This window comes from Callionymus lyra, chromosome 10 (assembly GCF_982586985.1).
Source record: "Callionymus lyra chromosome 10, fCalLyr1.hap1.1, whole genome shotgun sequence".
NCBI classification, from domain to species: domain Eukaryota; kingdom Metazoa; phylum Chordata; class Actinopteri; order Syngnathiformes; family Callionymidae; genus Callionymus; species Callionymus lyra.
Genome location: NC_141827.1, coordinates 7766519 through 7788811, shown reverse-complemented (window position 1 = coordinate 7788811; position 22293 = coordinate 7766519). Strand labels below are relative to the sequence as shown.

The window sequence follows — 22293 nt, the reverse complement described above, 5'->3', positions numbered from 1 at the left end:
TAACTAGTGATCAGGTTAACAAGTGAACATGTTAACTAGTGATCAGGTTAACAAGTGAACATGTTAATTAGGGATCAGGTTAACAAGTGAACATGTTAATTAGTGATCAGGTTAACAAGTGAACATGTTAATTAGGGATCAGGTTAACAAGTGAACAGATGAACAAGTGAAGATGTTAACTAGTGATCAAGTTAACAAGTAAACATGTTAACTAGTGAACAAGACTTCTGCAGTCTGACGCGACGACTTATTAATTCTGTTCACTCTCCAGTTGACCCGCTTCTATTTCTGTCTGGCAGATCTGGGTTAGCTTCGATTCTACCATCAGTTATGAACGTCTGCGCAGCTCATCGGTCACGTCCAGTCAAAATGACACACAATAACACACATGTACACACACACACGTACACACACGTACACACACTAATACACACTGTGGCGCCTCGTAAATCTTCCCAGCAGGTCCGGAAAGCTTATCTTACAAACTTCATCAAAGTTCCTGAAACAAATGCATCACATGGTTCTCTCTCAACATCATAGGACACCCTGGAAAGGTATTCAAGGTCAGTAGATATTCTGTTGCTCTGGGAATTGAACCCATGACTTTCTCTCTCCTCTCAGACGAACGAAACAAACTATTGATAGTTCAAAAGTTCTGAGGAAATTCTTCTTAGTCTTTGTGTTTTTCTTCTTCTTTGTGTGTTTTATGACACCAGTGATGGTGCGTCAGCGCCACCAGGTGTACTGGAGTGAGAACTTTAGTTTCTGCCATTGTCTTGTCATTTAGTGAACAGTTGATCTCATGCTTTCATTTTAATGTGAGTGTGTTTCTCTGAGCGTGTGTGAATTTGTGTTTCTGTGTGTGTGTTTCTGTGTGTGTGTGTGTGTTTCTTTATTTAAATGTTTGTGTTTCTATGAGTGCGTGTTTGTGTGAGTGTGTTTGTTTCTCTAAATGTGTGTGTGTGTTTCTCTGAGTGTGTGTGTGTGTGTGTGTTTGCTTCACTAAATGTTTGTGTGTGTTTCTATGAGTGTGTGTTTGTGTTTATCTCATTGTGTTTGTTTGTGTGAATGTGTTTCTCTGAGTGTGCATGTGTTTGTTTCTCTAAATGTGTTTGTTTGTTTCTCTGATTGTCTGTGTGTGTTTGTTTTTCTGAGTATGCATGCGTTTGTGTGTTTTTCCGAATATGTGTGTTTATCTGAGTGTGTGTTTCAGTGTGCTGTGTGTTTTTCTGTGTGTTTCTCCTAGTATACGTGTGTGTGTTTGTGTTTATCTGAATGTGTGTGTTTCTCTGAATGTGTGTGTTTCTCTGAGTATGCATGTGTCTATGTGTTTCTCTGTGTATCCGTTTATGTGTGTGTTTCAATGAGTGTGTGTGTTAATCTGAGTTTGTGTGTTAATCTAAGTGTGTGTTTGTGTGAGTGTGTTTCAGTGTGTGTTTCTCTGAGTGTGTGTATTTCTCTGAGTGTGTGCTTCTCTGAGAGTGTGTATTTCTCTGATTTTGTGCTTCTCTGAGTGTGTGTATTTCTCTGAGTGTGTATTTCTCTGAGTGTGTGCTTCTCTCAGTGTGTGCTTCTCTGAGTGTGTGCTTCTCTGAGTGTGTGCTTCTCTGAGTGTGTGCTTCTCTGAGATTGTGTGTCTGTGTGTGAACATGTCATCATCAGGTGTGAAGTGTTCGGGGGCTTGTAGCGTCTCTGTGGCAGCGACTCGTTCTCTGAACTGATTGAAGAGATTTTTGGAGAAAAACAACATCAACTATTTTTCAGGTGTTTTCAGTCAAAACTCCAGACGCTGAAGAGAAACAACGACATCATCAGATCTGCAGCATGTTGATGACATCACCAGAACAGGAAGTGACGTCTAAAACTCTCAAAGTCATAATCTTACGCATGATTCTTCTGAAGATTTGCAGGAAATAGAAACGACTCAACTGTTTCCACTCGTGCCCAGCAGGGGGCAGAACCCGCGTCTGGATCCTTCAGTGGCTTTCTGTGTTTCCAGGACAAGGTTTTGGACCTGCTGTCCCAGACTGTCTGCCGGCGGATGTTTCCTATTTTTATCAAGTCTCACCGGGAGAATAACTAACAAGTCCTCGGGATGATTCATCACCAGAGGAGCCGGAAGCTTGTTCTACATCTCAGCCGTGATCCACTTCACACGTGAAGAATAGATACCACATGACGGTCCACACACACTCACACTCACACACACACATACACACACACACACACACTCTTGATCAAAGACTCGCGGGTCTCTCGGCTGTCACTTCTGCTTCAGCCTCACACTCATCTTAAAGTCACATGACCTGACAGAAGTCACACATTATGTCCTCCTCACAGCTGAAGGAAGAATGAAATCCTGAGATGACTGAGGACGAGAGGATACAGTGACTCCAGCAGCTTTTACAGCTGATGTATGGACGTATTTTGTTTGTTTTTTAAACAAATTCGTCAAGAGTCATGTGGTCTGTGAGTTCTGTGACACCAGAGTCAAGTACTCAAATAATACTACACATATATACTGTACTTGTTAGTACAGTATCACAATATACCGTAATATGTCATTCTTTTGCCCACTTATCGTGATACGTATCGTCGGATTCTGAAAATACACACCACTATTGTAGAACAACAACATAAATATATACATATAAATATATTTTTAAATGTAGTTTACAGTTTGTGTGTATCAAAGCATCAACAGGTGGTCATAATGTTAAGAGATATTTATATTTTAACAATAACACGACCTGACAGTAGGTTTGACTCACCAGTGAAGGCGACAATCTGCTCGATTCGGAGAAACTTATTTCGAAAAGTAGACGGAAGTTCATTTTCAGCTGAGCGTGATCACATGACCTCTTAAGACGCTCAACATCTGGACGTGCGTAAACAACAGCTGGACGTCTCAGCAACGTCTGTCGGTCAAAACATCTGCTTCGCTGCACGTGTCACTGCTGGACCCGAAGGCCCGAATCCGTGCGTTGCCGTTGACAGAAGCTAGCGGCTAACGGCTAATAGTGTTAGCATTCTACAAGAAAAACTGAGGAGAAAATTCAGGATGAAAAAAGCGTTTGCATCAATTACTACGTTGACAAAGGTCAAAGGTTACTTATATTTGAATTGATAGAATCTGCCATTATGAAAAAAAAGGTGGAATTGAACCCAAAACACAAGCCATAGAGCTAGAAGCTAAGAGTTAGCATCGATGGCACCAAAAGAGTCAGTGTCGCTGGCGACAGAAGGTCTTGTTCTGAAGTGATCGGACGTTTTCTGAGAAAGTCTGTTGAACAGGAGTTTTCTAAGAGGAGCTCAGTCATCCAGGAGAAACTCAGAGTAGAGCAGAGAGAGGACCTCTTGCTCAGAGGCGCCACGTTATATAATAATGTAGTTTGAATCCTTCTCATGTGAATATAAAAAATACTTTTATTTGAAAAAATGTTATTTTAAAATGATGAAATTCAAATTACAGTTTTTGTTAGCTACAATGCTAGGTACGATTAATCTTCAGAAGTCTCAGTGGCGCCACCAGGTGGCGGTCACAGGAAGCACTGATCAGTTTTGCCGCTGGTCACTGTTTCCATCCTGGTTCCCCTGAAGAGTCCCGGAGAGACTCGTAGACGCTTGACACCGGCGTCACATGGTCGTTCGTCAGCCGTTCATTAGTGACCTCTGACCCCGCCGCGCTCATCCCGTGGATCAATTTGCTGACTCATCAAATGTATTTTCATCTAAAACGTTGAATCGAGCCTCGTTTGCCTGATGAGCCGATATCAGGAGAAGATTCCTGACAGACAGATGTTTCCTTTTAATGGCGACACGTATTGATCAGCTGATCGATATCAAGAATCAATATGACTTAACGAGTCTTCAGTCGAGATCCTTAACCTGCGGCTGATGGTTTTATCACCTGATCGTTTGACATGAACGCACACCATTATGCTTCTCTGGGAAGTTCTTTTAAATTGTGTTTTTTACATAAACAAACTCATAAATTCAGCTCAGTGCAGCTTAAGAGGACAGTAGTAAAGTTAAGCACACAAAATTAAATGCAACACACATACTATATACTGCAACACAAAGACAATGTAACATAACACAAAGATCATTCAACGCAACAAAGAGACAACACAAGGGAAGGCAATGCAAAACCAACACAATTGATTTTGCTGCACAAATGTAACAAAAATAAAATCTAAACAAAAACCAAATAAAGAGATAAAACAAACTTGAATGCAGCGCAACACCATGAAAATGAAACAAAAAGACAACATACAATCAAACACAAAGGCAATGCAATAACAAAATAAAACACAGTATAACACAAAAACAAGTGCAACACAATATAAAGAAATGAAATCAACAAAAGCAATCACAACAAAAAGACGAAACACTGAAATAAATACGATGCAAATGCAACACAAACACAACACAACACAATTGAACATTAATCTAATGTTAAAACTACATGGAACAGAATGCAACATAAACAAAAGTGAACAACAGTTACGAAAATGTAATAAAAAAAAAGAAGATACAAACATAGAACAAATACAACATCAAGACGTAACGCAAACTTGAATGCATCGCAGTACAGTGTGAAAACATCGCAAACGCAACATACAGCTACGAAAATACGATTCAACACAAACCCAAAACAATATTGAAAATGAAAAACAAATTCTACATAAACTACACAACGTGATGCAACACAAAAACAACTAAATTGCAATGAGGCGCAAACATGATTGCAACATAAAAAGTGTCACCTCTGCCAGACTCAGTGCTGACCTCTGGTGGTCGGACGAGCCTCAGGTGTCACTGGTCGGCGAGGCGGACAGATGTGTCGCAGGTGTGTCGACCCGTGACAGCGACGACAGCAACAACACCCGGATCATCAAACGCCGAAGGATTATCGACTAATGAGGCGAACCAGATGTTTGTGTGCGATCGGTTGATGATGATGTCGTCCAGGATTTAATGTGGCGTTGAAATGTTCATCAGTGGATAATATTCTCTCACGGACTGAAGTGAAGGTTGTTGTGGATCCAGTATCTTGTCATGCGACAGGAAGTGAGTCTGATTTATGGACCCGATGAATCAGACACTCAGTGACTCAATGAGCGCAGTGATGTTTGTGTCCACCAGGAGACAAAACTGGACTCATGTGACTTGTTACATCACACTTTTGAAATTAAAATCGAAATCAACGCACATACTTTGTTCACACACACACACATGTACAGACATACTATACACAAATACTACATATACAAACATACTACACACAAACTGCATAAACAGACACACATACTACATATACACACTCATACATATTCACAAATATACCAACACTATATATACACACACATAATACACTCAAAGAATACACACACGCATTCTTTACATACAAACACACATTCATCACACATTTGCTATAAACATTTACATATATCATATACACACGTTAACACACATTCATACAAACAAACAAACACACCTATTATATACAAACATACTTACACAGATACACACACAACATACAAACATACATACACAGATACAAACATATTCATATTATATACAAACATATATACACATATACACACATACACACATACACTTATTATATGCAAACATACATACACACAAACACTCATTATATACAAACATACATAAACAGATACACCCACACACACAGATACACACAAACATTATATTCACACATACACACGCACACACACACACAAACACACATTATATAAAAACATACATAAACAGATACACACACACACAGATACACAAACACATGATATACAAACACACACACACACACACACACACACAAACACACATTATATAAAAACATACATAAACAGATACACACACACACACACACAGATACACAAACACATGATATACAAACACACATACACACACACACACACAAACACACATTATATAAAAACATACATAAACAGATACACACACACACACACACAGATACACAAACACATGATATACAAACACACATACACACACACACACACAAACACACATTATATAAAAACATACATAAACAGATACACACACACACACACATACACAAACACATGATATACAAACATACATACACACACACACAAACACACATTATATAAAACATACACAAATAGATACACAAATACACACAGATACACACACACATTATATACAAACATACACAATACGACTGTTTATGTCACACTTTGTCACAGTTGTAAAACTATATTTCTAAAAAAAAATGTATCAGTTTCTTAAAGGTTCTTGAACAAACGTCAGAACTTTGGTGTCCCACATGAACCACTTCCTCACGTCACTGGTGTATTTCGGGGGGTATAGAACCGGCCTCTCTCCTCCGAGCTCGACACGTGAGTCCACTAAAATATCCCCCTTTTTTCTCTCTCCTCCCCGAAGAACAGACCTCCTTTTCCCAGCTCCATCGTTTACTCCTGACTGTTCTGGGTCGACTCCTCGCCCGGCCGGGCCACCAGAGACCCCCGGAGTCCGTCTCTCCTCCATCCGTCAGCTGACCCGCCGCCTCCTCGTCTCCCGGACACATTAGAGGAGGAACGTTCTTCCCTCGTTCTCCCTCGTCCTCACGCGGCAGGACGGATGGAGGGATGAGAGGGAGGAAAGTTAACGAGAGGACGGATGAATAATGAGCGAGGGGGGGAAATGAGGCCCGCGAGACGTTTTAATTTTTCAATTCTCATTTGCTTCCTCACTTTTCCTGGCCGTTATCTCACCTCTGCCTCCCCCCTCCTCCCTCTCCTCCCCCTCTCCTCTGATTGGTGGATCCTCCTCTCGCAGGAACATCTTGTTACCTGCAGATGTTTTAATTCTCCGTCCACACGCTAGAGTCACGCACTCAAATACATGTTCGGGAAGCAGGAAGTGACTCATTAACCTACTGAACTCATGAGTCGTTCGTACAAACAGGAAGTACACCTTCTTCTTATTTCTTTTTAAAGATATGTGCTGAGCAACTCTGGGTCAAGACTCTAACCCTTGAGTCACGGCTCCTACTTCCCACGGATTCATAGACTTCTGTCTTCTTGTCTTGTAACTATCTGTGAGCTTTAATGACTCGTGTGCTCGAGTCAGACTCCAGGACTCGCTTATACATCCTTGTTTGTAAGCAAAAGAGTCGGACTCATGGTACTGTGGAGTCCTACGAACCTGAGCGAGTCTCCAGCACTGAGTGAAGCCACCTGCAGGCCTGACTCACTCAGACGCTGACAGGGTTTAACATTCACAAGGCACTAAAACAAGACTCCAGCGCCACAAATGAGAGACGACGAGGAAAGGAAGTGAGAGACGACGAGGAAAGGGAGTGAGAGACGACGAGGAAAGGGAGTGAGAGACGACGAGGAAAGGAAGTGAGATACGACAAGGAAAAGAAGTGAGAGACAACAAGGAAAAGAAGTGAGAGACGACGAGGAAAGGAAGTGAGAAACGACGAGTAAAGGAAGTGAAAAACGATGAGGAAAGGAAGTGAAAAACGATGAGGAAAAGAAGTGAGAGACGACAAGGAAATTAAGTGAGAGACGATGAGGAAAGGAAGTGAGAAACGACGAGGAAAGGAAGTGAGAGACGACGAGGAAAGGAAGTGAGAGACGACAAGGAAAAGAAGTGAGAGACAACGAGGAAAAGAAGTGAGAGACGACAAGGAAAGGAAGTGAGAGACGACGAGTAAAGGAAGTGAAAAACGATGAGGAAAGGAAGTGAAAAACGATGAGGAAAAGAAGTGAGAGACGACAAGGAAATTAAGTGAGAGACGATGAGGAAAGGAAGTGAGAAACGACGAGGAAAGGAAGTGAGAGACGACGAGTAAAGGAAGTGAGAGACGACAAGGAAAGGAAGTGAGAGACGACGAGTAAAGGAAGTGAAAAACGATGAGGAAAGGAAGTGAAAAACGATGAGGAAAAGAAGTGAAAAACGATAAGGAAAAGAAGTGAGAGACGACGAGGAAAAGAAGTGAGAGACAACGAGGAAAAGAAGTGAGAGACGACAAGGAAAAGAAGTGAGAGACAACGAGGAAAAGAAGTGAGAGACGACAAGGAAAGGAAGTGAGAGACGACGAGTAAAGGAAGTGAAAAACGATGAGGAAAGGAAGTGAAAAACGATGAGGAAAAGAAGCGAGAGACGACAAGGAAATTAAGTGAGAGACGATGAGGAAAGGAAGTGAGAGACGACAAGGAAAGGAAGTGAGAGACGACGAGTAAAGGAAGTGAAAAACGATGAGGAAAGGAAGTGAAAAACGATGAGGAAAAGAAGTGAAAAACGATAAGGAAAAGAAGTGAGAGACGACGAGGAAAAGAAGTGAGAGACAACGAGGAAAAGAAGTGAGAGACGACAAGGAAAAGAAGTGAGAGACAACGAGGAAAAGAAGTGAGAGACGACAAGGAAAGGAAGTGAGAGACGACGAGTAAAGGAAGTGAAAAACGATGAGGAAAGGAAGTGAAAAACGATGAGGAAAAGAAGCGAGAGACGACAAGGAAATTAAGTGAGAGACGATGAGGAAAGGAAGTGAGAGACGACAAGGAAAGGAAGCGAGAGACGACGAGTAAAGGAAGTGAAAAACGATGAGGAAAGGAAGTGAAAAACGATGAGGAAAAGAAGTGAAAAACGATAAGGAAAGGAAGTGAGAGACGACGAGGAGAGGAAGCGAAAAACGATGAGGAAAGGAAGTGAAAAACGACAAGGAAAGGAAGTGAGAGACAACGAGGAAAAGAAGTGAGAGACGACGAGGAAAAGAAGTGAGAGACGACAAGGAAAGGAAGTGAGAGACGACGAGGAATAGAAGTGAAAGGCGACAAGGAAAGGAAGTGAGAGACGTGAGGAAAGGAAGTGAAAAACGATGAGGAAAGGAAATGAGAGACGCCGAGGAAAGGAAGTGAGAGACGACGAGAGAAAGAAGTAAAAAACTACGAGGAAAAGAAGTGAGAGAAGATGAGGAGAGGAAGCGAAAAACGATGAGGAAAGGAAGTGACAAACGACAAGGAAAGGAAGTGAGAGACGACGAGGAAAGGAAGCAAAAAACGAAGAGGAAAAGAAGTGAGAGACGACTAGGAAAAGCAGTGAGAGACGACGAGGAAAGGAAGCAAAAAACGATGAGGAAAGGAAGTGACAAACGACAAGGAAAGGAAGTGAGAGACGACGAGGAAAAGAAGTGAAAGACGACGAGGAAAAGAAGTGAGAGACGAAGAGGAAAGGAAGTGGAAGATGATGAGGAAAGGAAGTAGAAGACGACAAGGAAAGGAAGTGAAAGACAACGAGGAAAGGAAGTAGAAGACGACGAGGAAAGGAAGTGAAAGACGACAAGAAAGGAAGTGAGAGACAACGACGAAAAGAAGTGAGAGACGACGAGGAAAGGAAGCAAAAAACAATGAGGAAAGGAAGTGAAAGACGACAAGGATAGGAAGTGAGAGACGACGAGGAATAGAAGTGAAAGATGACGAGGAAAAGAAGTGAGAGACGAAGAGGAAAGGAAGTAGAAGACGACGAGGAAAGGAAGTGAAAGACGACGAGTAAAGGAAGTGAGAGAAGACGAGTAAAGGAAGTGAGAGACGACGAGGAATAGAAGTGAAAGATGACGAGGAAAAGAAGTGAGAGACGAAGAGGAAATGAAGTAGAAGACGACGAGTAAAGGAAGTGAAAGACGACGAGTAAAGGAAGTGAAAGACAACAAGTAAAGGAAGTGAGAGACGACGAGTTAAGGAAGTGAGAGACGACGAGTAAAGGAAGTGAAAGACGACGAGTAAAGGAAGTGAAAGACGACAAGTAAAGGAAGTGAGAGACGACGAGTTAAGGAAGTGAGAGACGACGAGTAAAGGAAGTGAAAGACGACGAGTAAAGGAAGTGAAAGACGACGAGTAAAGGAAGTGAGAGACGACGAGTTAAGGAAGTGAGAGACGACGAGTAAAGGAAGTGAGAGACGACGAGTAAAGGAAGTGAGAGACGACGAGTAAAGGAAGTGAGAGACGACGAGTAAAGGAAGTGAAAGACGACGAGTAAAGGAAGTGAAAGAAGACGAGTAAAGGAAGTGAGAGACGACGAGTAAAGGAAGTGAGAGACGACGAGTAAAGGAAGTGAGAGACGACGAGTAAAGGAAGTGAGAGACGACGAGTTAAGGAAGTGAGAGACGACGAGTAAAGGAAGTGAGAGACGACGAGTAAAGGAAGTGAGAGACGACGAGTAAAGGAAGTGAGAGACGACGAGTAAAGGAAGTGAGAGACGACGAGTAAAGGAAGTGAGAGACGACGAGTAAAGGAAGTGAGAGACGACGAGTAAAGGACTAGAAAAGAAAGATACTGACAAGGCGTCCTGAGCTGAAGAACCAGCTGCGTTGATGAAGATTGAACTGAACGACGAGACAAAGATTCTATTTTTACATCTTGACGTGAGTTTGACTCCAGTCGGTCGAGGGAGGAAACCGGAGCAATTAGAGAAACATTGTCAGCAGATCACAGTCGTGAAGGAAATTAACCTGCGACGAGTGTTTGAGCTTCAGTCGAACACAATCAACACTCAGAGCAGCTTTAATTACACACTGAGACCCAACAACGACCTGCTGCTCCCTGATTAGTGTGTGTGCGTGTGTGTGTGTGTGTGTGTGTGTGTGTGTGTGTGTGTGTGTGTGTGTGTGTGTGTGCATGTGTGTGTGTGTGTGTGTGCGTGTGTGTGTGTGTGTGTGTGTGTGTGTGTGTGTGTGTGTGTGTGTGTGTGTGTGTGTGTGTGTGCATGTGTGTGTGTGTGTGTGTGTGTGTGTGTGTGTGTGTGTGTGTGTGAGTGTGAGTGTGTGTGTGTGTGGGGGGGTGCATGTGTGTGCATGTGTGTGTGTGTGTGCGTCTGTGTGTGTGCGCGGGCATGCTTGCATGCGTGCGTGCGTGCGTAGGTAGGTGCGTGTGCGTGTGTGTGTAGGTGTGTGAAGGTGTGTGTGTGAAAGTGTGTTTGTGTGTGTAGTCATTGGTGTGTGTGTGTTCCTTTATCACAATGTTGCATCATGTCTTCACACGTTGACTCTCAGAGGAACACAATAGCAAAGATAAATTGGAAATGAACAGATGTGTGAGATGTGAAACACAAAACATCTAAACACATTTCACACACACACATATTAGACAATACACACATATTTACACACACAGTCACAAACATCTTATATGCACTCTCACACATAAAACAATTACACACATATTATATACACACATACACCCACACAAACATTCTACATACACACCACAACACATATAGTCACACACATCCTACACAATACTCTTCATTCAAACACATTGTACGTACACACACACGCTACCAGTACACATAATAAACATTCTTCATTAAACACATTGTACTTACACACACGCACGTATATAGACACACACAAATACATACATATTACACAAAAACACACACACATACACGTAAATACAAACATACTACATATACACACAGATATAATATAGACGCAGAAATACTACATATACTCACACACACAAATAAACACATACTACAGACACATATTTACACACACAATTACACATGCACACATATTTACACACACAATATCACACATATTATAAACACACAATTACACACATCATATACACCCATAAAAGTAAACACACCACAACACATTACATACACACATACACCCACACCCACACAAATGCACGCATTCTACACACACCACAACACATTACAGATACACAAATACACACATACATCCACACATTCTACATCCACACACAACTGTACACACTACCAAACATATTATATACACACTTACATACACACACATATAGACACACAAATGTATACACACACCACCACGCATATGACATACACACACACACACACACTAACACATGCATACAAATACAGGTCATATACACATTCACTTGGGCATAGGATGATGCACATACATACACACACACTCAAAAACACACATGCAGAAACACACTTGAATTTAAAAAACACACAAATCACACTTAATCTTAATAACCAATGATTCAGGAATAAAAGACACAAAAGTCAACACACAAGAAAACTACTGATCCAGAGACAGTTACTCTCCAAATAGTCACGAGCTCTCGGTCGCCCCCTGCTGGCAGGTGATAGTTTCTCAGACACGTGTGCCAGTTTCATCGTCGCTCGCGTTGCTCAAGTGCTGCAGCGTCGTACCGGCTGCCAACGTCTGCGCTCGCTCAGCGTTTTCTGCTCAACGAGTCCACTTGAGGATTTGAAAACGTAAATAATCAGATCAGCTGCGGCCGACGAGCGTCTGGTCCGGTTTCAGCTGGCAGAGCGACCGAGACCCGGTTCTGATTCATCACTTCTGGAAATCACGTGTTTATTAACTCAAACGCCAACAAACTTCCACAGATGGTCTGTTAAAAACCAGCCACACTATATATATATATATATATACAGTATATATATATATATATATATATATATACAGTATATATATATATAAAAAGCATTCGAGGTTTTGTGGAGATGAAACTGTTCCGAGAATCAAATCATCTGATTCAGGGATTTAAATGATCCTGTTGAGAATAATATCCAGGTCTGACATAACAACACACACACACACACACAAACACACGCACACACACACATCTACATGCATGAATGTATACACAGATGCATTCAGGTAGACACACATTCACACACACCAGCTGTTTATGCACAAATACATACACAAATGTAAAGACATTTATACAGACGCACACAAATGTATACATGCACACACACACGCATACAAGCACGCAAGCGCTCATAGGCGAACACACACATTCAGTGCATATGTATACACACACAAGAACACATGTACTCACACATACACACACACACACTTGCATATATACCAGCCTGTATACACACATGCATACACACAAGAACAGATTCACACACAAACACACACACGCACACACACACTTGCATATATACCAGCCTGTACACACACATACGTACACAAACGCACACGCATATACATACGTATACACACGCAAGCACACAGACATATTTACATATACACCCACAAGCACATATATATATATATATGATGTGTGTACACACAAGTGTATACACACACTGATATGTATAAACACATTTATACACACACAGGCCACACACATATACAGTGTATACACACAATCACACATGCACTTACAAGTACATACACAAACCTGTGTATACACACACACAAACATATATACACATACAGTATGTACACAAACACAAAAGCAGACATGCGCTCTCACGTTCATAAACACGCATGTACACACACACACACATGTGTACACATGATCTGCAGGTGACACGTCAAGGTTCTTTTGAACACAAATTTCCTCTCGTTATTCTTATTCATATATTTCTTTAGGGAGGAAACCAGAGTGTTCAAGTGAGTAACTCAGTTAACTCAGTGTTCCTCCATGAAGCCTTCATGTTTGAACTGGTGTTTGTTCTCCTGCGTTGACGGTGTCGCTCTGAGCCAACAGTGTTGATCTCAGACTCAATCATCTCATCGAGTCTCTCTCGCACAACTTCAGCACTACACAACTGCGCCGATACAGCGCTACAACATTTAGACAAAACATGAAGAACACAACGTGTAGAATACACAGGACGTTAGCAACGCATGCTACCAAGCTAAAGCTAGCATGGATACATTTGGTATGGATTCAATTCATTCGATGTATTTTTTTATTTTTATTCGGAAATAGTGAAACATTTCCACCTTTCTTTTCCCCGATATTGAAACAAATGTCTAGAAAAAGAGGTTTTCTACGTGGGAAGTCGATGGCTCGGAACTTGAAGCAAGAGCTAGCACGGATAACTTGAACAAAACATGAGCATAAGTGATAAAACACGCAGATCTGTTGATTCTACTTTCAAACGATTTAGATGAAGGTTAGCGCGCTGAAGCTAAAACTAGCATAATAACTCTTGATTACTCAACTTCTGTACTTACGGAACATAACAAAATCAAGGAAGCTAATGCTACCAAGCTAAAGCTTAACTTCAGTTTTCAGTTTGCTCATTTTTGTTTTCTTTAGAAATGACAAAGGCATTAAACTGTTGACAGATTTTGGGATTTGTTTTACAGATATTTCGATATACGTCAACGAAAAACACACAGGTGTGTAATATCGTTTTCTCCAAAAGTTTTTTGGCTTAATGAGTGATGCATTTAGCAGAATCTTAGATATTTGTTCTTGCTATTTTCTCACGAAATAGAAAAGACGTAATTAGAAGCTAAACATTTTTTAGCGTTTTCATTCTGGCGCCATTTTGAAAAAGACGCCTGATTTGATACTTTGCAAGAATTTGTTTTCTAAAATGCTACTTGTTCACAGGAGTTAATGCTACAAGGCTAATGCTAATCTTACATTCAAACAGATTCCTTTTTGACAATTTGATCATTTTAGTTGCCCATGAATTAGCAAAAGCAACTTGAAAAAATGAGAAAAAATATATATTTGTATCTCCAACTTCCTCCATACCAATGTTTATTTTTATAGAGAAGACAGTTTTTTTGAAAGCCACTCATTTATGCGCCATTTTGAAGTAGACGAAGCTAAAGCTGGCAGTGAAAATTCCTGATTTGTAACTTTGCAAGGATTTGGTACAAAAAATGATTTTTGATTTTAAAAAAAAATAGTTTAATATTTGTTTTAGTTAAAATAAAAGTATTTTAAATCCTACTCGGTCACGGAAGTTAATGCTACAAAGCTAAAGCTAAACTTAAACTTCACAGATTCAATTTCGACAATTTTAACATTTTAGCTAACTAGCACAAGCAGATTGAAAAAAAAATAAAAAGAACAGAGAAGTTGCATCTACGGTGTTTATCATTATTAAGAATACGTTTTTTAGCAAGTCATTTTGGCGCCATTTTGAAGTAGATGACGCTCAAGCTAGCGGTGAAAATTCCTGATGTGTAACTTTGCAAGGATTTAGTACAAGAAAAATTATTTAATATCACAGATTCATTTTCGACATTTTGATTACTTAGTTAATTAGCAAAAGCAGATTGAAAAAAATGAAAAGAAAAGAAAAATTGCATCTAGTGTTTATTATTATTAAGAAGTTCCTTTTTGCGTCTCATTTTGGCGCCATTTTGAAGTAGCCGACGCTCAAGCTAGCGACGAAAATTCGTGTAACTTTGCAAGGATTTAGTACAAGAAAAGTATTTCATTTAACAGATTCATCGACAATTTGATTATTTTAGTTAATTAGCAAAAGCAGATTGAAAAAAATGAAAAATTGTATCTAGTGTTTATTATTATTAAGAAGTTTTTTTAGCGTCTCATTTTGGCGCCATTTTGAAGTAGACGACGCTCAAGCTAGCGGTGAAAATTCCTGATGTGTAACTTTGCAAGGATTTAGTACAAGAAAAATTATTTAATATCACAGATTCATTTTCGACAATTTGATTACTTAGTTAATTAGCAAAAGCAGATTGAAAAAAATGAAAAGAAAAGAAAAATTGCATCTAGTGTTTATTATTATTAAGAAGTTCCTTTTTGCGTCTCATTTTGGCACCATTTTGAAGTAGCCGACGCTCAAGCTAGCGACGAAAATTCGTGTAACTTTGCAAGGATTTAGTACAAGAAAAGTATTTCATTTAACAGATTCATCGACAATTTGATTATTTTAGTTAATTAGCAAAAGCAGATTGAAAAAAAATGAAAAATTGCATCTAGTGTTTATTATTATTAAGAAGTTTTTTTAGCGTCTCATTTTGGCGCCATTTTGAAGTAGTCTACGCTCAAGCTAGCAGTGAAAACTCATAAACCTTTTTATCCTTTTTTTTAAAACAAACAATAACTGTTGATATTGTTTGTACGGATGTAAAACAGTCTCACCTCCATCGTCCTCGTCGAAGGAGTTCATGCAGGGGAAGTAGATGGCGAGCGCCTCGAAGGACGCGGACAGGCTGATGCGGCTCTGCGAGCGCTCCATGTACAGACCCGGCGTCGGGCCCGGGTCCGCCGGCTTGGCCAGGCGCGTCTGAGCATTCTTCACGCGGAGTACTGCGCGCGGCGTCTTGGACGGATGTCGGCTGCCCCCCTACGGCAGACGCCCCTCACCTCGGAAACAAACGGCGCGAACCCCCTTTTTTTTCCACGGGAAAAACTTCAAACTCCAGACGTGTGTGTCCCGGCGGGTCAGGGTCGGAGCTGAACTCGCCGCCGCTGCCTCCTGCTGTTTGTGCATGCGCGGCGTGCACGCGGGTTCGTTTGGCGGGAGGATGCTGGTGTTGACAAACGTGTTGCTTCAACACCCCCCAAAAAAAATAACTCCTGATGTCCTCCTGACGCCCCCCCCACTCTTGCAGCAACTGTTGCTATTCCAGATGTGATCCACTGCTGCTGCTGCTGATGATGATGATGATGATGATGTGAGAGACGAAGCAGCTTGTGTCTGACTGCACTCATTCACTGGAGGAGAGAGGGATGAGAGGAGAGAGGGATGAGAGGAGGAGGAGGGGAAGGATGATTTCAGCCAGTCAGGGCGCGGTGGGAAGGATGTGGGCGGGGCTTGAGGCCGAGGATGCGGCGCAGATTCTCGCCTCTGCTCGCAGGATTACAGTCTTTACGCATCTTTAATCCTTTGGAATTAGCTTTTAATTAATTACAGTGGGAAGAAAAACTCCTGAGTCAGCAAATGCGCCCGTATCCCTGAAACTGAGTCACGTTTACATTTCATCCAAATAGGACAGCAATTGTTTATTAAAAATGTTCTTTATTTTTTAGTTTTTGTTTTGTAAAATAAAAACAAAATGAAAGTCCTGGGGGAGAAATGCGCTTTCCTCGTCCTTTATTTACTTTTTATGCATTTATTATCCTGTTAAACTATTAAAAAATGAAGGAGAAAACTCAAGGAAAGAGATTTAACATCAATTCTTCCTTTTATTGATTAAAACATTATTCTCATTCTGGCGCCATTTTGAAAACGACGAAGCTTTCCTTAAACTGGAGAAGGAAAAAAAATTTAAAAATGAGAAAAAAGAAAAGATGTATTTTTAATGAAGTTTCTTGTGAGTTTCTCACCATCTCATTTTCTGTGTTGATGTTTACATGAATTACTTGGATGTATATGTCAATTATCTCAAAATGCCTCTGTGGTTGTGAAAAGTATGTGTTTAGTTGTTTCTAGATTAGATTAGATTAGATTAAAAGGATTTTATTAAAAGAACAATGTGCAAGGAGATGACAACGTGTAAATAAATAAGAACAACATGCAAAGAGAAGACAATGTGCAAATAAATAAGAACAACGTGCAAAGAGATGAAAACGTGCAAATAAAAAAGAACAACAAGCAAAGAGATGAAAAGGTGCAAATAAAAAAGAACAACAAGCAAAGAGATGATGAAGTGCAAATAAAAAAGAACAACGTGCAAAGAGATGAAAACATACAAATAAAAAAGAACAACAAGCAAAGAGAAGATGAAGTGCAAATAAAAAAGAACAACAAGCAAAGAGAAGATGAAGTGCAAATAAAAAAGAACAACGTGCAAAGAGATGAAAAAGTGCAAATAAAAAAGAACAACAAGCAAAGAGAAGATGAAGTGCAAATAAAAAAGAACAACAAGCAAAGAGATGACAAATTACAAATATAAAGAGCATAGTTCAAAAGAAATATCACAAAAAAAGGATACAAAGATTAACATCATCCTTTCACCAGCTTTAAATGCAGGACTCTAGGGGGCGCTCTGTGGAGAAGAGCTGATAAGACATATAAGAAAGTGAAGAACTGAAACGACAGAATCAGGGGATTCTTGTTCTTAAAGAGGAAAGAAATGATTGATAAAAAGATTTTCAAGCATCAGGATGAGGAGAAGAAAACAAATCAATATGTTTTATCTTCGTCTCTGGTTAGCAAACACACACATGTACCCCCCTATCACCCCTATCACCCCATCACCCCATCACCCCATCACCCCGGCTCACTGGGTGGTCTCGTCGTCTCACATCAGCTGCTTCTGACGTCGCTGATGCGGTTACCGTGGCAACGCCGGCTGGGCAGCCGATCCGTGAACTTTCCGACCCGCACGGTCGACCCGTCGGCGAGACTGGAGCGAGTCCAGCAGAGCTCGAGTCAAAACACTCGAGTCGCTACAGAGAATTGGATCAAATCGAGTCTGAGACTTGACTCCGAGTCGCTGCCTGCTGGATGGACCTTCAGGGGAGTCTCTGATCCGGTCCTGAGGCTGGTGACGAGTCATTGTGGGGAGCAAGCACTCAATGAAGTGATAAGACTCAAATAGAGTCTGACTCTGTGACTCGAGTCAAAGTCATGTGACCTTCTCTCTCATCTCTTCATCTTCTCTCTAGTCTTTTAATTCATTAAGAGCTGTAGACACACACACAGACACACACAAACACACACACACACACACACACACAGCAGGTCTTCAGCTCCTCCTGCTCAACCTTATGTCTCCTCCTGAATGGATGCAGAGACGCAGCAGGACTGACTCTGTGTGTGTGTGTGTGTGTGTGTGTGTGTGTGTGTGTGTGTGTGTGTGTGTGTGTGTGTGTGTGTGTGTGTGTGTGTGTGTGTGTGTGTGTGTGTGTGTGTGTGTGTGTGTGTGTGTGTGTGTGTACATTTACTTAACTGAAAATTGTGGATGTTTTAATCTAATCTTAAACACTGCCTCTATCGTAAGTGTGAGGTACTACACCCCGCATGTAAGATCATTAATTATAACTATATTCTTTTTTAAATCAATGTGCTCGAATGTTAAAGGTGTTGATTTAAGTGTGTATTAAATAGATGTTTGACTCTATTGTATCATCAGTGTGTGTTTGTACAAAACTCTCTTTTCATTGAAACATTGACATTAGAAAATGATCTTAAGCCCCGCCTACTGAAAAACCACACCCACTCTGCTGTGATTGGTCAAACATTGACGTGAGTCACCGCGCGCAATGAAGTCTCCACCTCCAAGGGACTCGTTGTATAAACAAAGCAGGGTGTGATTATTATTACGTCACAATGGATTCTGCTCTCGTAACCTCTCGTTCGCCCATATTTTCAGACGAACTTTACATGTTGTACGTCCTCGAATGGCCAAATTAGGTGTGTGTGCGAGCGTGTGTAGGTGTGTCTGTGTGTTGCTTTGTCGATCATGAGAATCCCTGTTGTGAGTTAGTATCAGAGTCTAAACAGTCGTCCAACAGAGACTCGGAGTGGAGCGACAGGTACAGGTAACATTTTTAACCTTCTTTGTCTCACTCTCACTTCTCATTCTTGTCACTACATCCTTTTCCAACGTATTTTACTTTGAGTGAGTATGTGCTGCTCTGTGTGTGTGTGTGTGCGTGTTTTTTTTTTGTGTGTGTGTGTGTGTGTGTGTGTGTGTGTGTGAGTTCATATGAGCTGATGGGCGTCGTCTCTTGGCTCTGCAGTCTGAATCACAATCACATGAAGCAAAAGTCCCGAGAGAAAAAGAACAGGTTCGATTCCTGCTTCCAGTCTTTCATCTGTGCAATCACTCAACGTACCTGTGTGCGTGTGTGTGTGTGCGTGTGTGCGTGTGTGTGCGTGCGTGTGTATGACAGCATGTGAATAATGATTTTGTGTGTTCTGGTGTCCGGGAAGGGAAAGTAACAAGGAGGGAAATAATGGACGAGGACCAAGAACGCAGGAACACTGAGTGTGTGTGTATGTGTGTGTGTGTGTGCAGGTACCTGCTTTTAAATATTGGGCAAGAAACACACACCATCTGTTCACCAGCTGAACGCTTGAAGCCGCAGAATTTTGTCAATTTTGATTAAGTCGTACATTTTTTTTATTTATTTTTTTTTAAACTTGAGACACACGCAGGTCAAAGGTCAGTCGAACCGGCAACAATTACGAAAGGACCCGAGGGCGGAGATGACACACTTAAAGAGCTTCAAACCAATAAAGAGAACAAACTAACTAATAAAATGGCGACTCTGAACTAGACGCAGGGGAACTGGTCGAGCCAGGAGGAAGAGAGTGATTCTCAACTGGTGGGTCGTGAGCCAAAACTTGGGACGGAGAGGCACATGTCTCGTGGGTCAACAGAAGACAAAACATAAACCAAGACGAGGCAAATATTTATCCTGAGGAATGTCCAGAACCAGGAATAGAAGCGATACGTTCTGGCATCTGTCAAGCTGCTGTTTTTAGATGATCGTCAACACGTAACGGTTTGACTGTAGAACAGACAGTCAGGAGCAACAAGAAAAAACTGTACTGTACTGTGAAAAAAAACTACTATTTTTATACAAGTATATTAAAGAAGAAGTGTTATAATAATGGATTAATCCAATAAAAGAAAAGTGGTGACGGTTATGTTTAAATTTAATTATTATATGGTATTTATTTAGTAGGATAATAATAATAATTCCATGTGGATATAATGTATTGCTATTACTGCTTATATAAAATATTTATAAGGGTAGAAATATTTGGCAATTTGCTACAAACAGAAGTTTAAATTATAAACAAATAAAAGGGGTAAGAAATGAATACAAAAAAGTGTCCCTTTTATTTTATTTTTTATTTGGCTTCATTTATTTATTTATGTTTATTTTGTAGGTAAAAATAATAACATATTTTTACACAAAATACAATCTATTCATTAAAAAAATTCTTAAATGTCTTAAAATTGTTGACGCAAAAAGAAAAATCGTACAAAGTCAACCAGTGAAAAAAAAATGATGTAGAAAAAGAGAAATTTGTCGTAGACAGCAAAACTAAATCTCATATTTTAAACTAAAAATAACTCAAAATGTCAGGACAACAAAAGTTAAACACAGCAGGTTCTGTGTTCACGGTTCGAATTCCCTTTTCTACGGCGTCTGTTACGTGTCACCTGCTGGGCGCCACCAGAGGGCGCTCCGGCGAGCGAGGCGTCAAGGCGCAGCACCGTTAATAGCCAGCAGGGCCGTCGTCATTTGTCTGCCTGACATTTCCTTGTTTAAAGGTCACATGTTGCAGATGTTAGATTCTCGAGGCGGTCGTGTCCCGCTGTTTGGCCGTCCCTGCCAGAGCCGCCCTGGAGGGGGCGCCGGGGGGACGTGGCTCAGGATGTTCTCACGCGGGAGTCGGCGGCTGCTGTGAATCTGCACACGAGGATCTTTGTGTCAACGGTTCGTGACTTGTCTTACGACGACATGGATCGTGCAGGTTCTTAAAATATATATTTTTTAAATTTCGGGTTGCTTGGAAACGGTCCACTAGGGGGCGCGTAAGAGCCGAGAATCTGGTCGACCAACAACATTCCTATCTTAACTAAACTATACTAAACTCAAACTGGGAATAAAGTGAAGATCTTATAAGGTTTCAAAATCGAGGTCAAAGGGTCGTAGGAACACCACGTTCAGGCCACGACGACGGTGCCAGATAATACTATGAGCCGATGAAGAGATTTTTCACAGAAAAGCGAGCGAGGAAAACCAACATCGTCGTAAATCTTTTCAATTTGAGTTTAAAGGAGAAACTCAGTCTGGGGGGCAAAGAGAGGTCACGCTAATAAGAGGTATAAATCCTGTGTGTGTGTGTGTGTGTGTGTGTGTGTGTGTGTGTGTGTGTGTGTGTGTGTGTGTGTGTGTGTGTGTGTGTGTGTGTGTGTGTGTGTGTGTGTGTGTGTGTGTGTGTGTGTGAGTTCCCTTAATGAGAGCGTACTGTACTGAGGCAACATCAAACCAAGGACACACACACACACACACACACAAACACACACGATTTCACCTGGAATGTCCTCCTTCTGCAATCTCTTAATTACTATTTGTTGTTCCAGATCAATGTGAGTGTGTGCGTTTGCGCACAAGTGTGTGTCGTTTCTGAACTCATCTCTCGAGGATGACTTTCAACGGCACATGAACGATGATGCGATGCTTTGCTGACCAATCGCACGCCCGACGACGTCACCCCGGCTCACTGACGGTGCTCCCAAGAAATACTGGTCGACATTTAGTGTATTTTTTTTTTTTTGTAAGTCCAAAAACTGAAGATTCTCGTCTGTGACCCGAAGGAGATTCTGGACCTGATGGATGTGTTCGCCGTCAAAGGGTGACGAAACTCTCGCCACGGTGGCGAGTCCGCCGCCAGAATCCTGCGCCCCCGCTGACTCAGCAGAAATACAAATGTTGATAAAGTTTGTGGTGTTTCTGCCTGAAATGCTGCCGGCACAAACAAACAAACGGCGAACAAACACTGGTGTCTGTTTTTTCACCCTGCTCTCCATCTGTGCCTGCGCCG

At 41.2% G+C, this 22293-nt stretch overlaps 1 protein-coding gene across 1 annotated transcript in view; it reads right to left on the bottom strand.

Annotated features, from left to right (window-relative positions):
* Nucleotides 1–16455, bottom strand: part of rims4 (regulating synaptic membrane exocytosis 4) — a 35149-nt gene extending 18694 nt beyond the window's left edge. The window contains exon 1 of the mRNA XM_087801405.1: nucleotides 15921–16455. Within this exon, the coding sequence (XP_087657531.1) occupies nucleotides 15921–16017 (97 nt within the window). The 5' untranslated portion in view covers nucleotides 16018–16455. The remainder of the gene's footprint in view (nucleotides 1–15920) is intronic.
* Between the last annotated feature and the right edge of the window lie 5838 nt (nucleotides 16456–22293).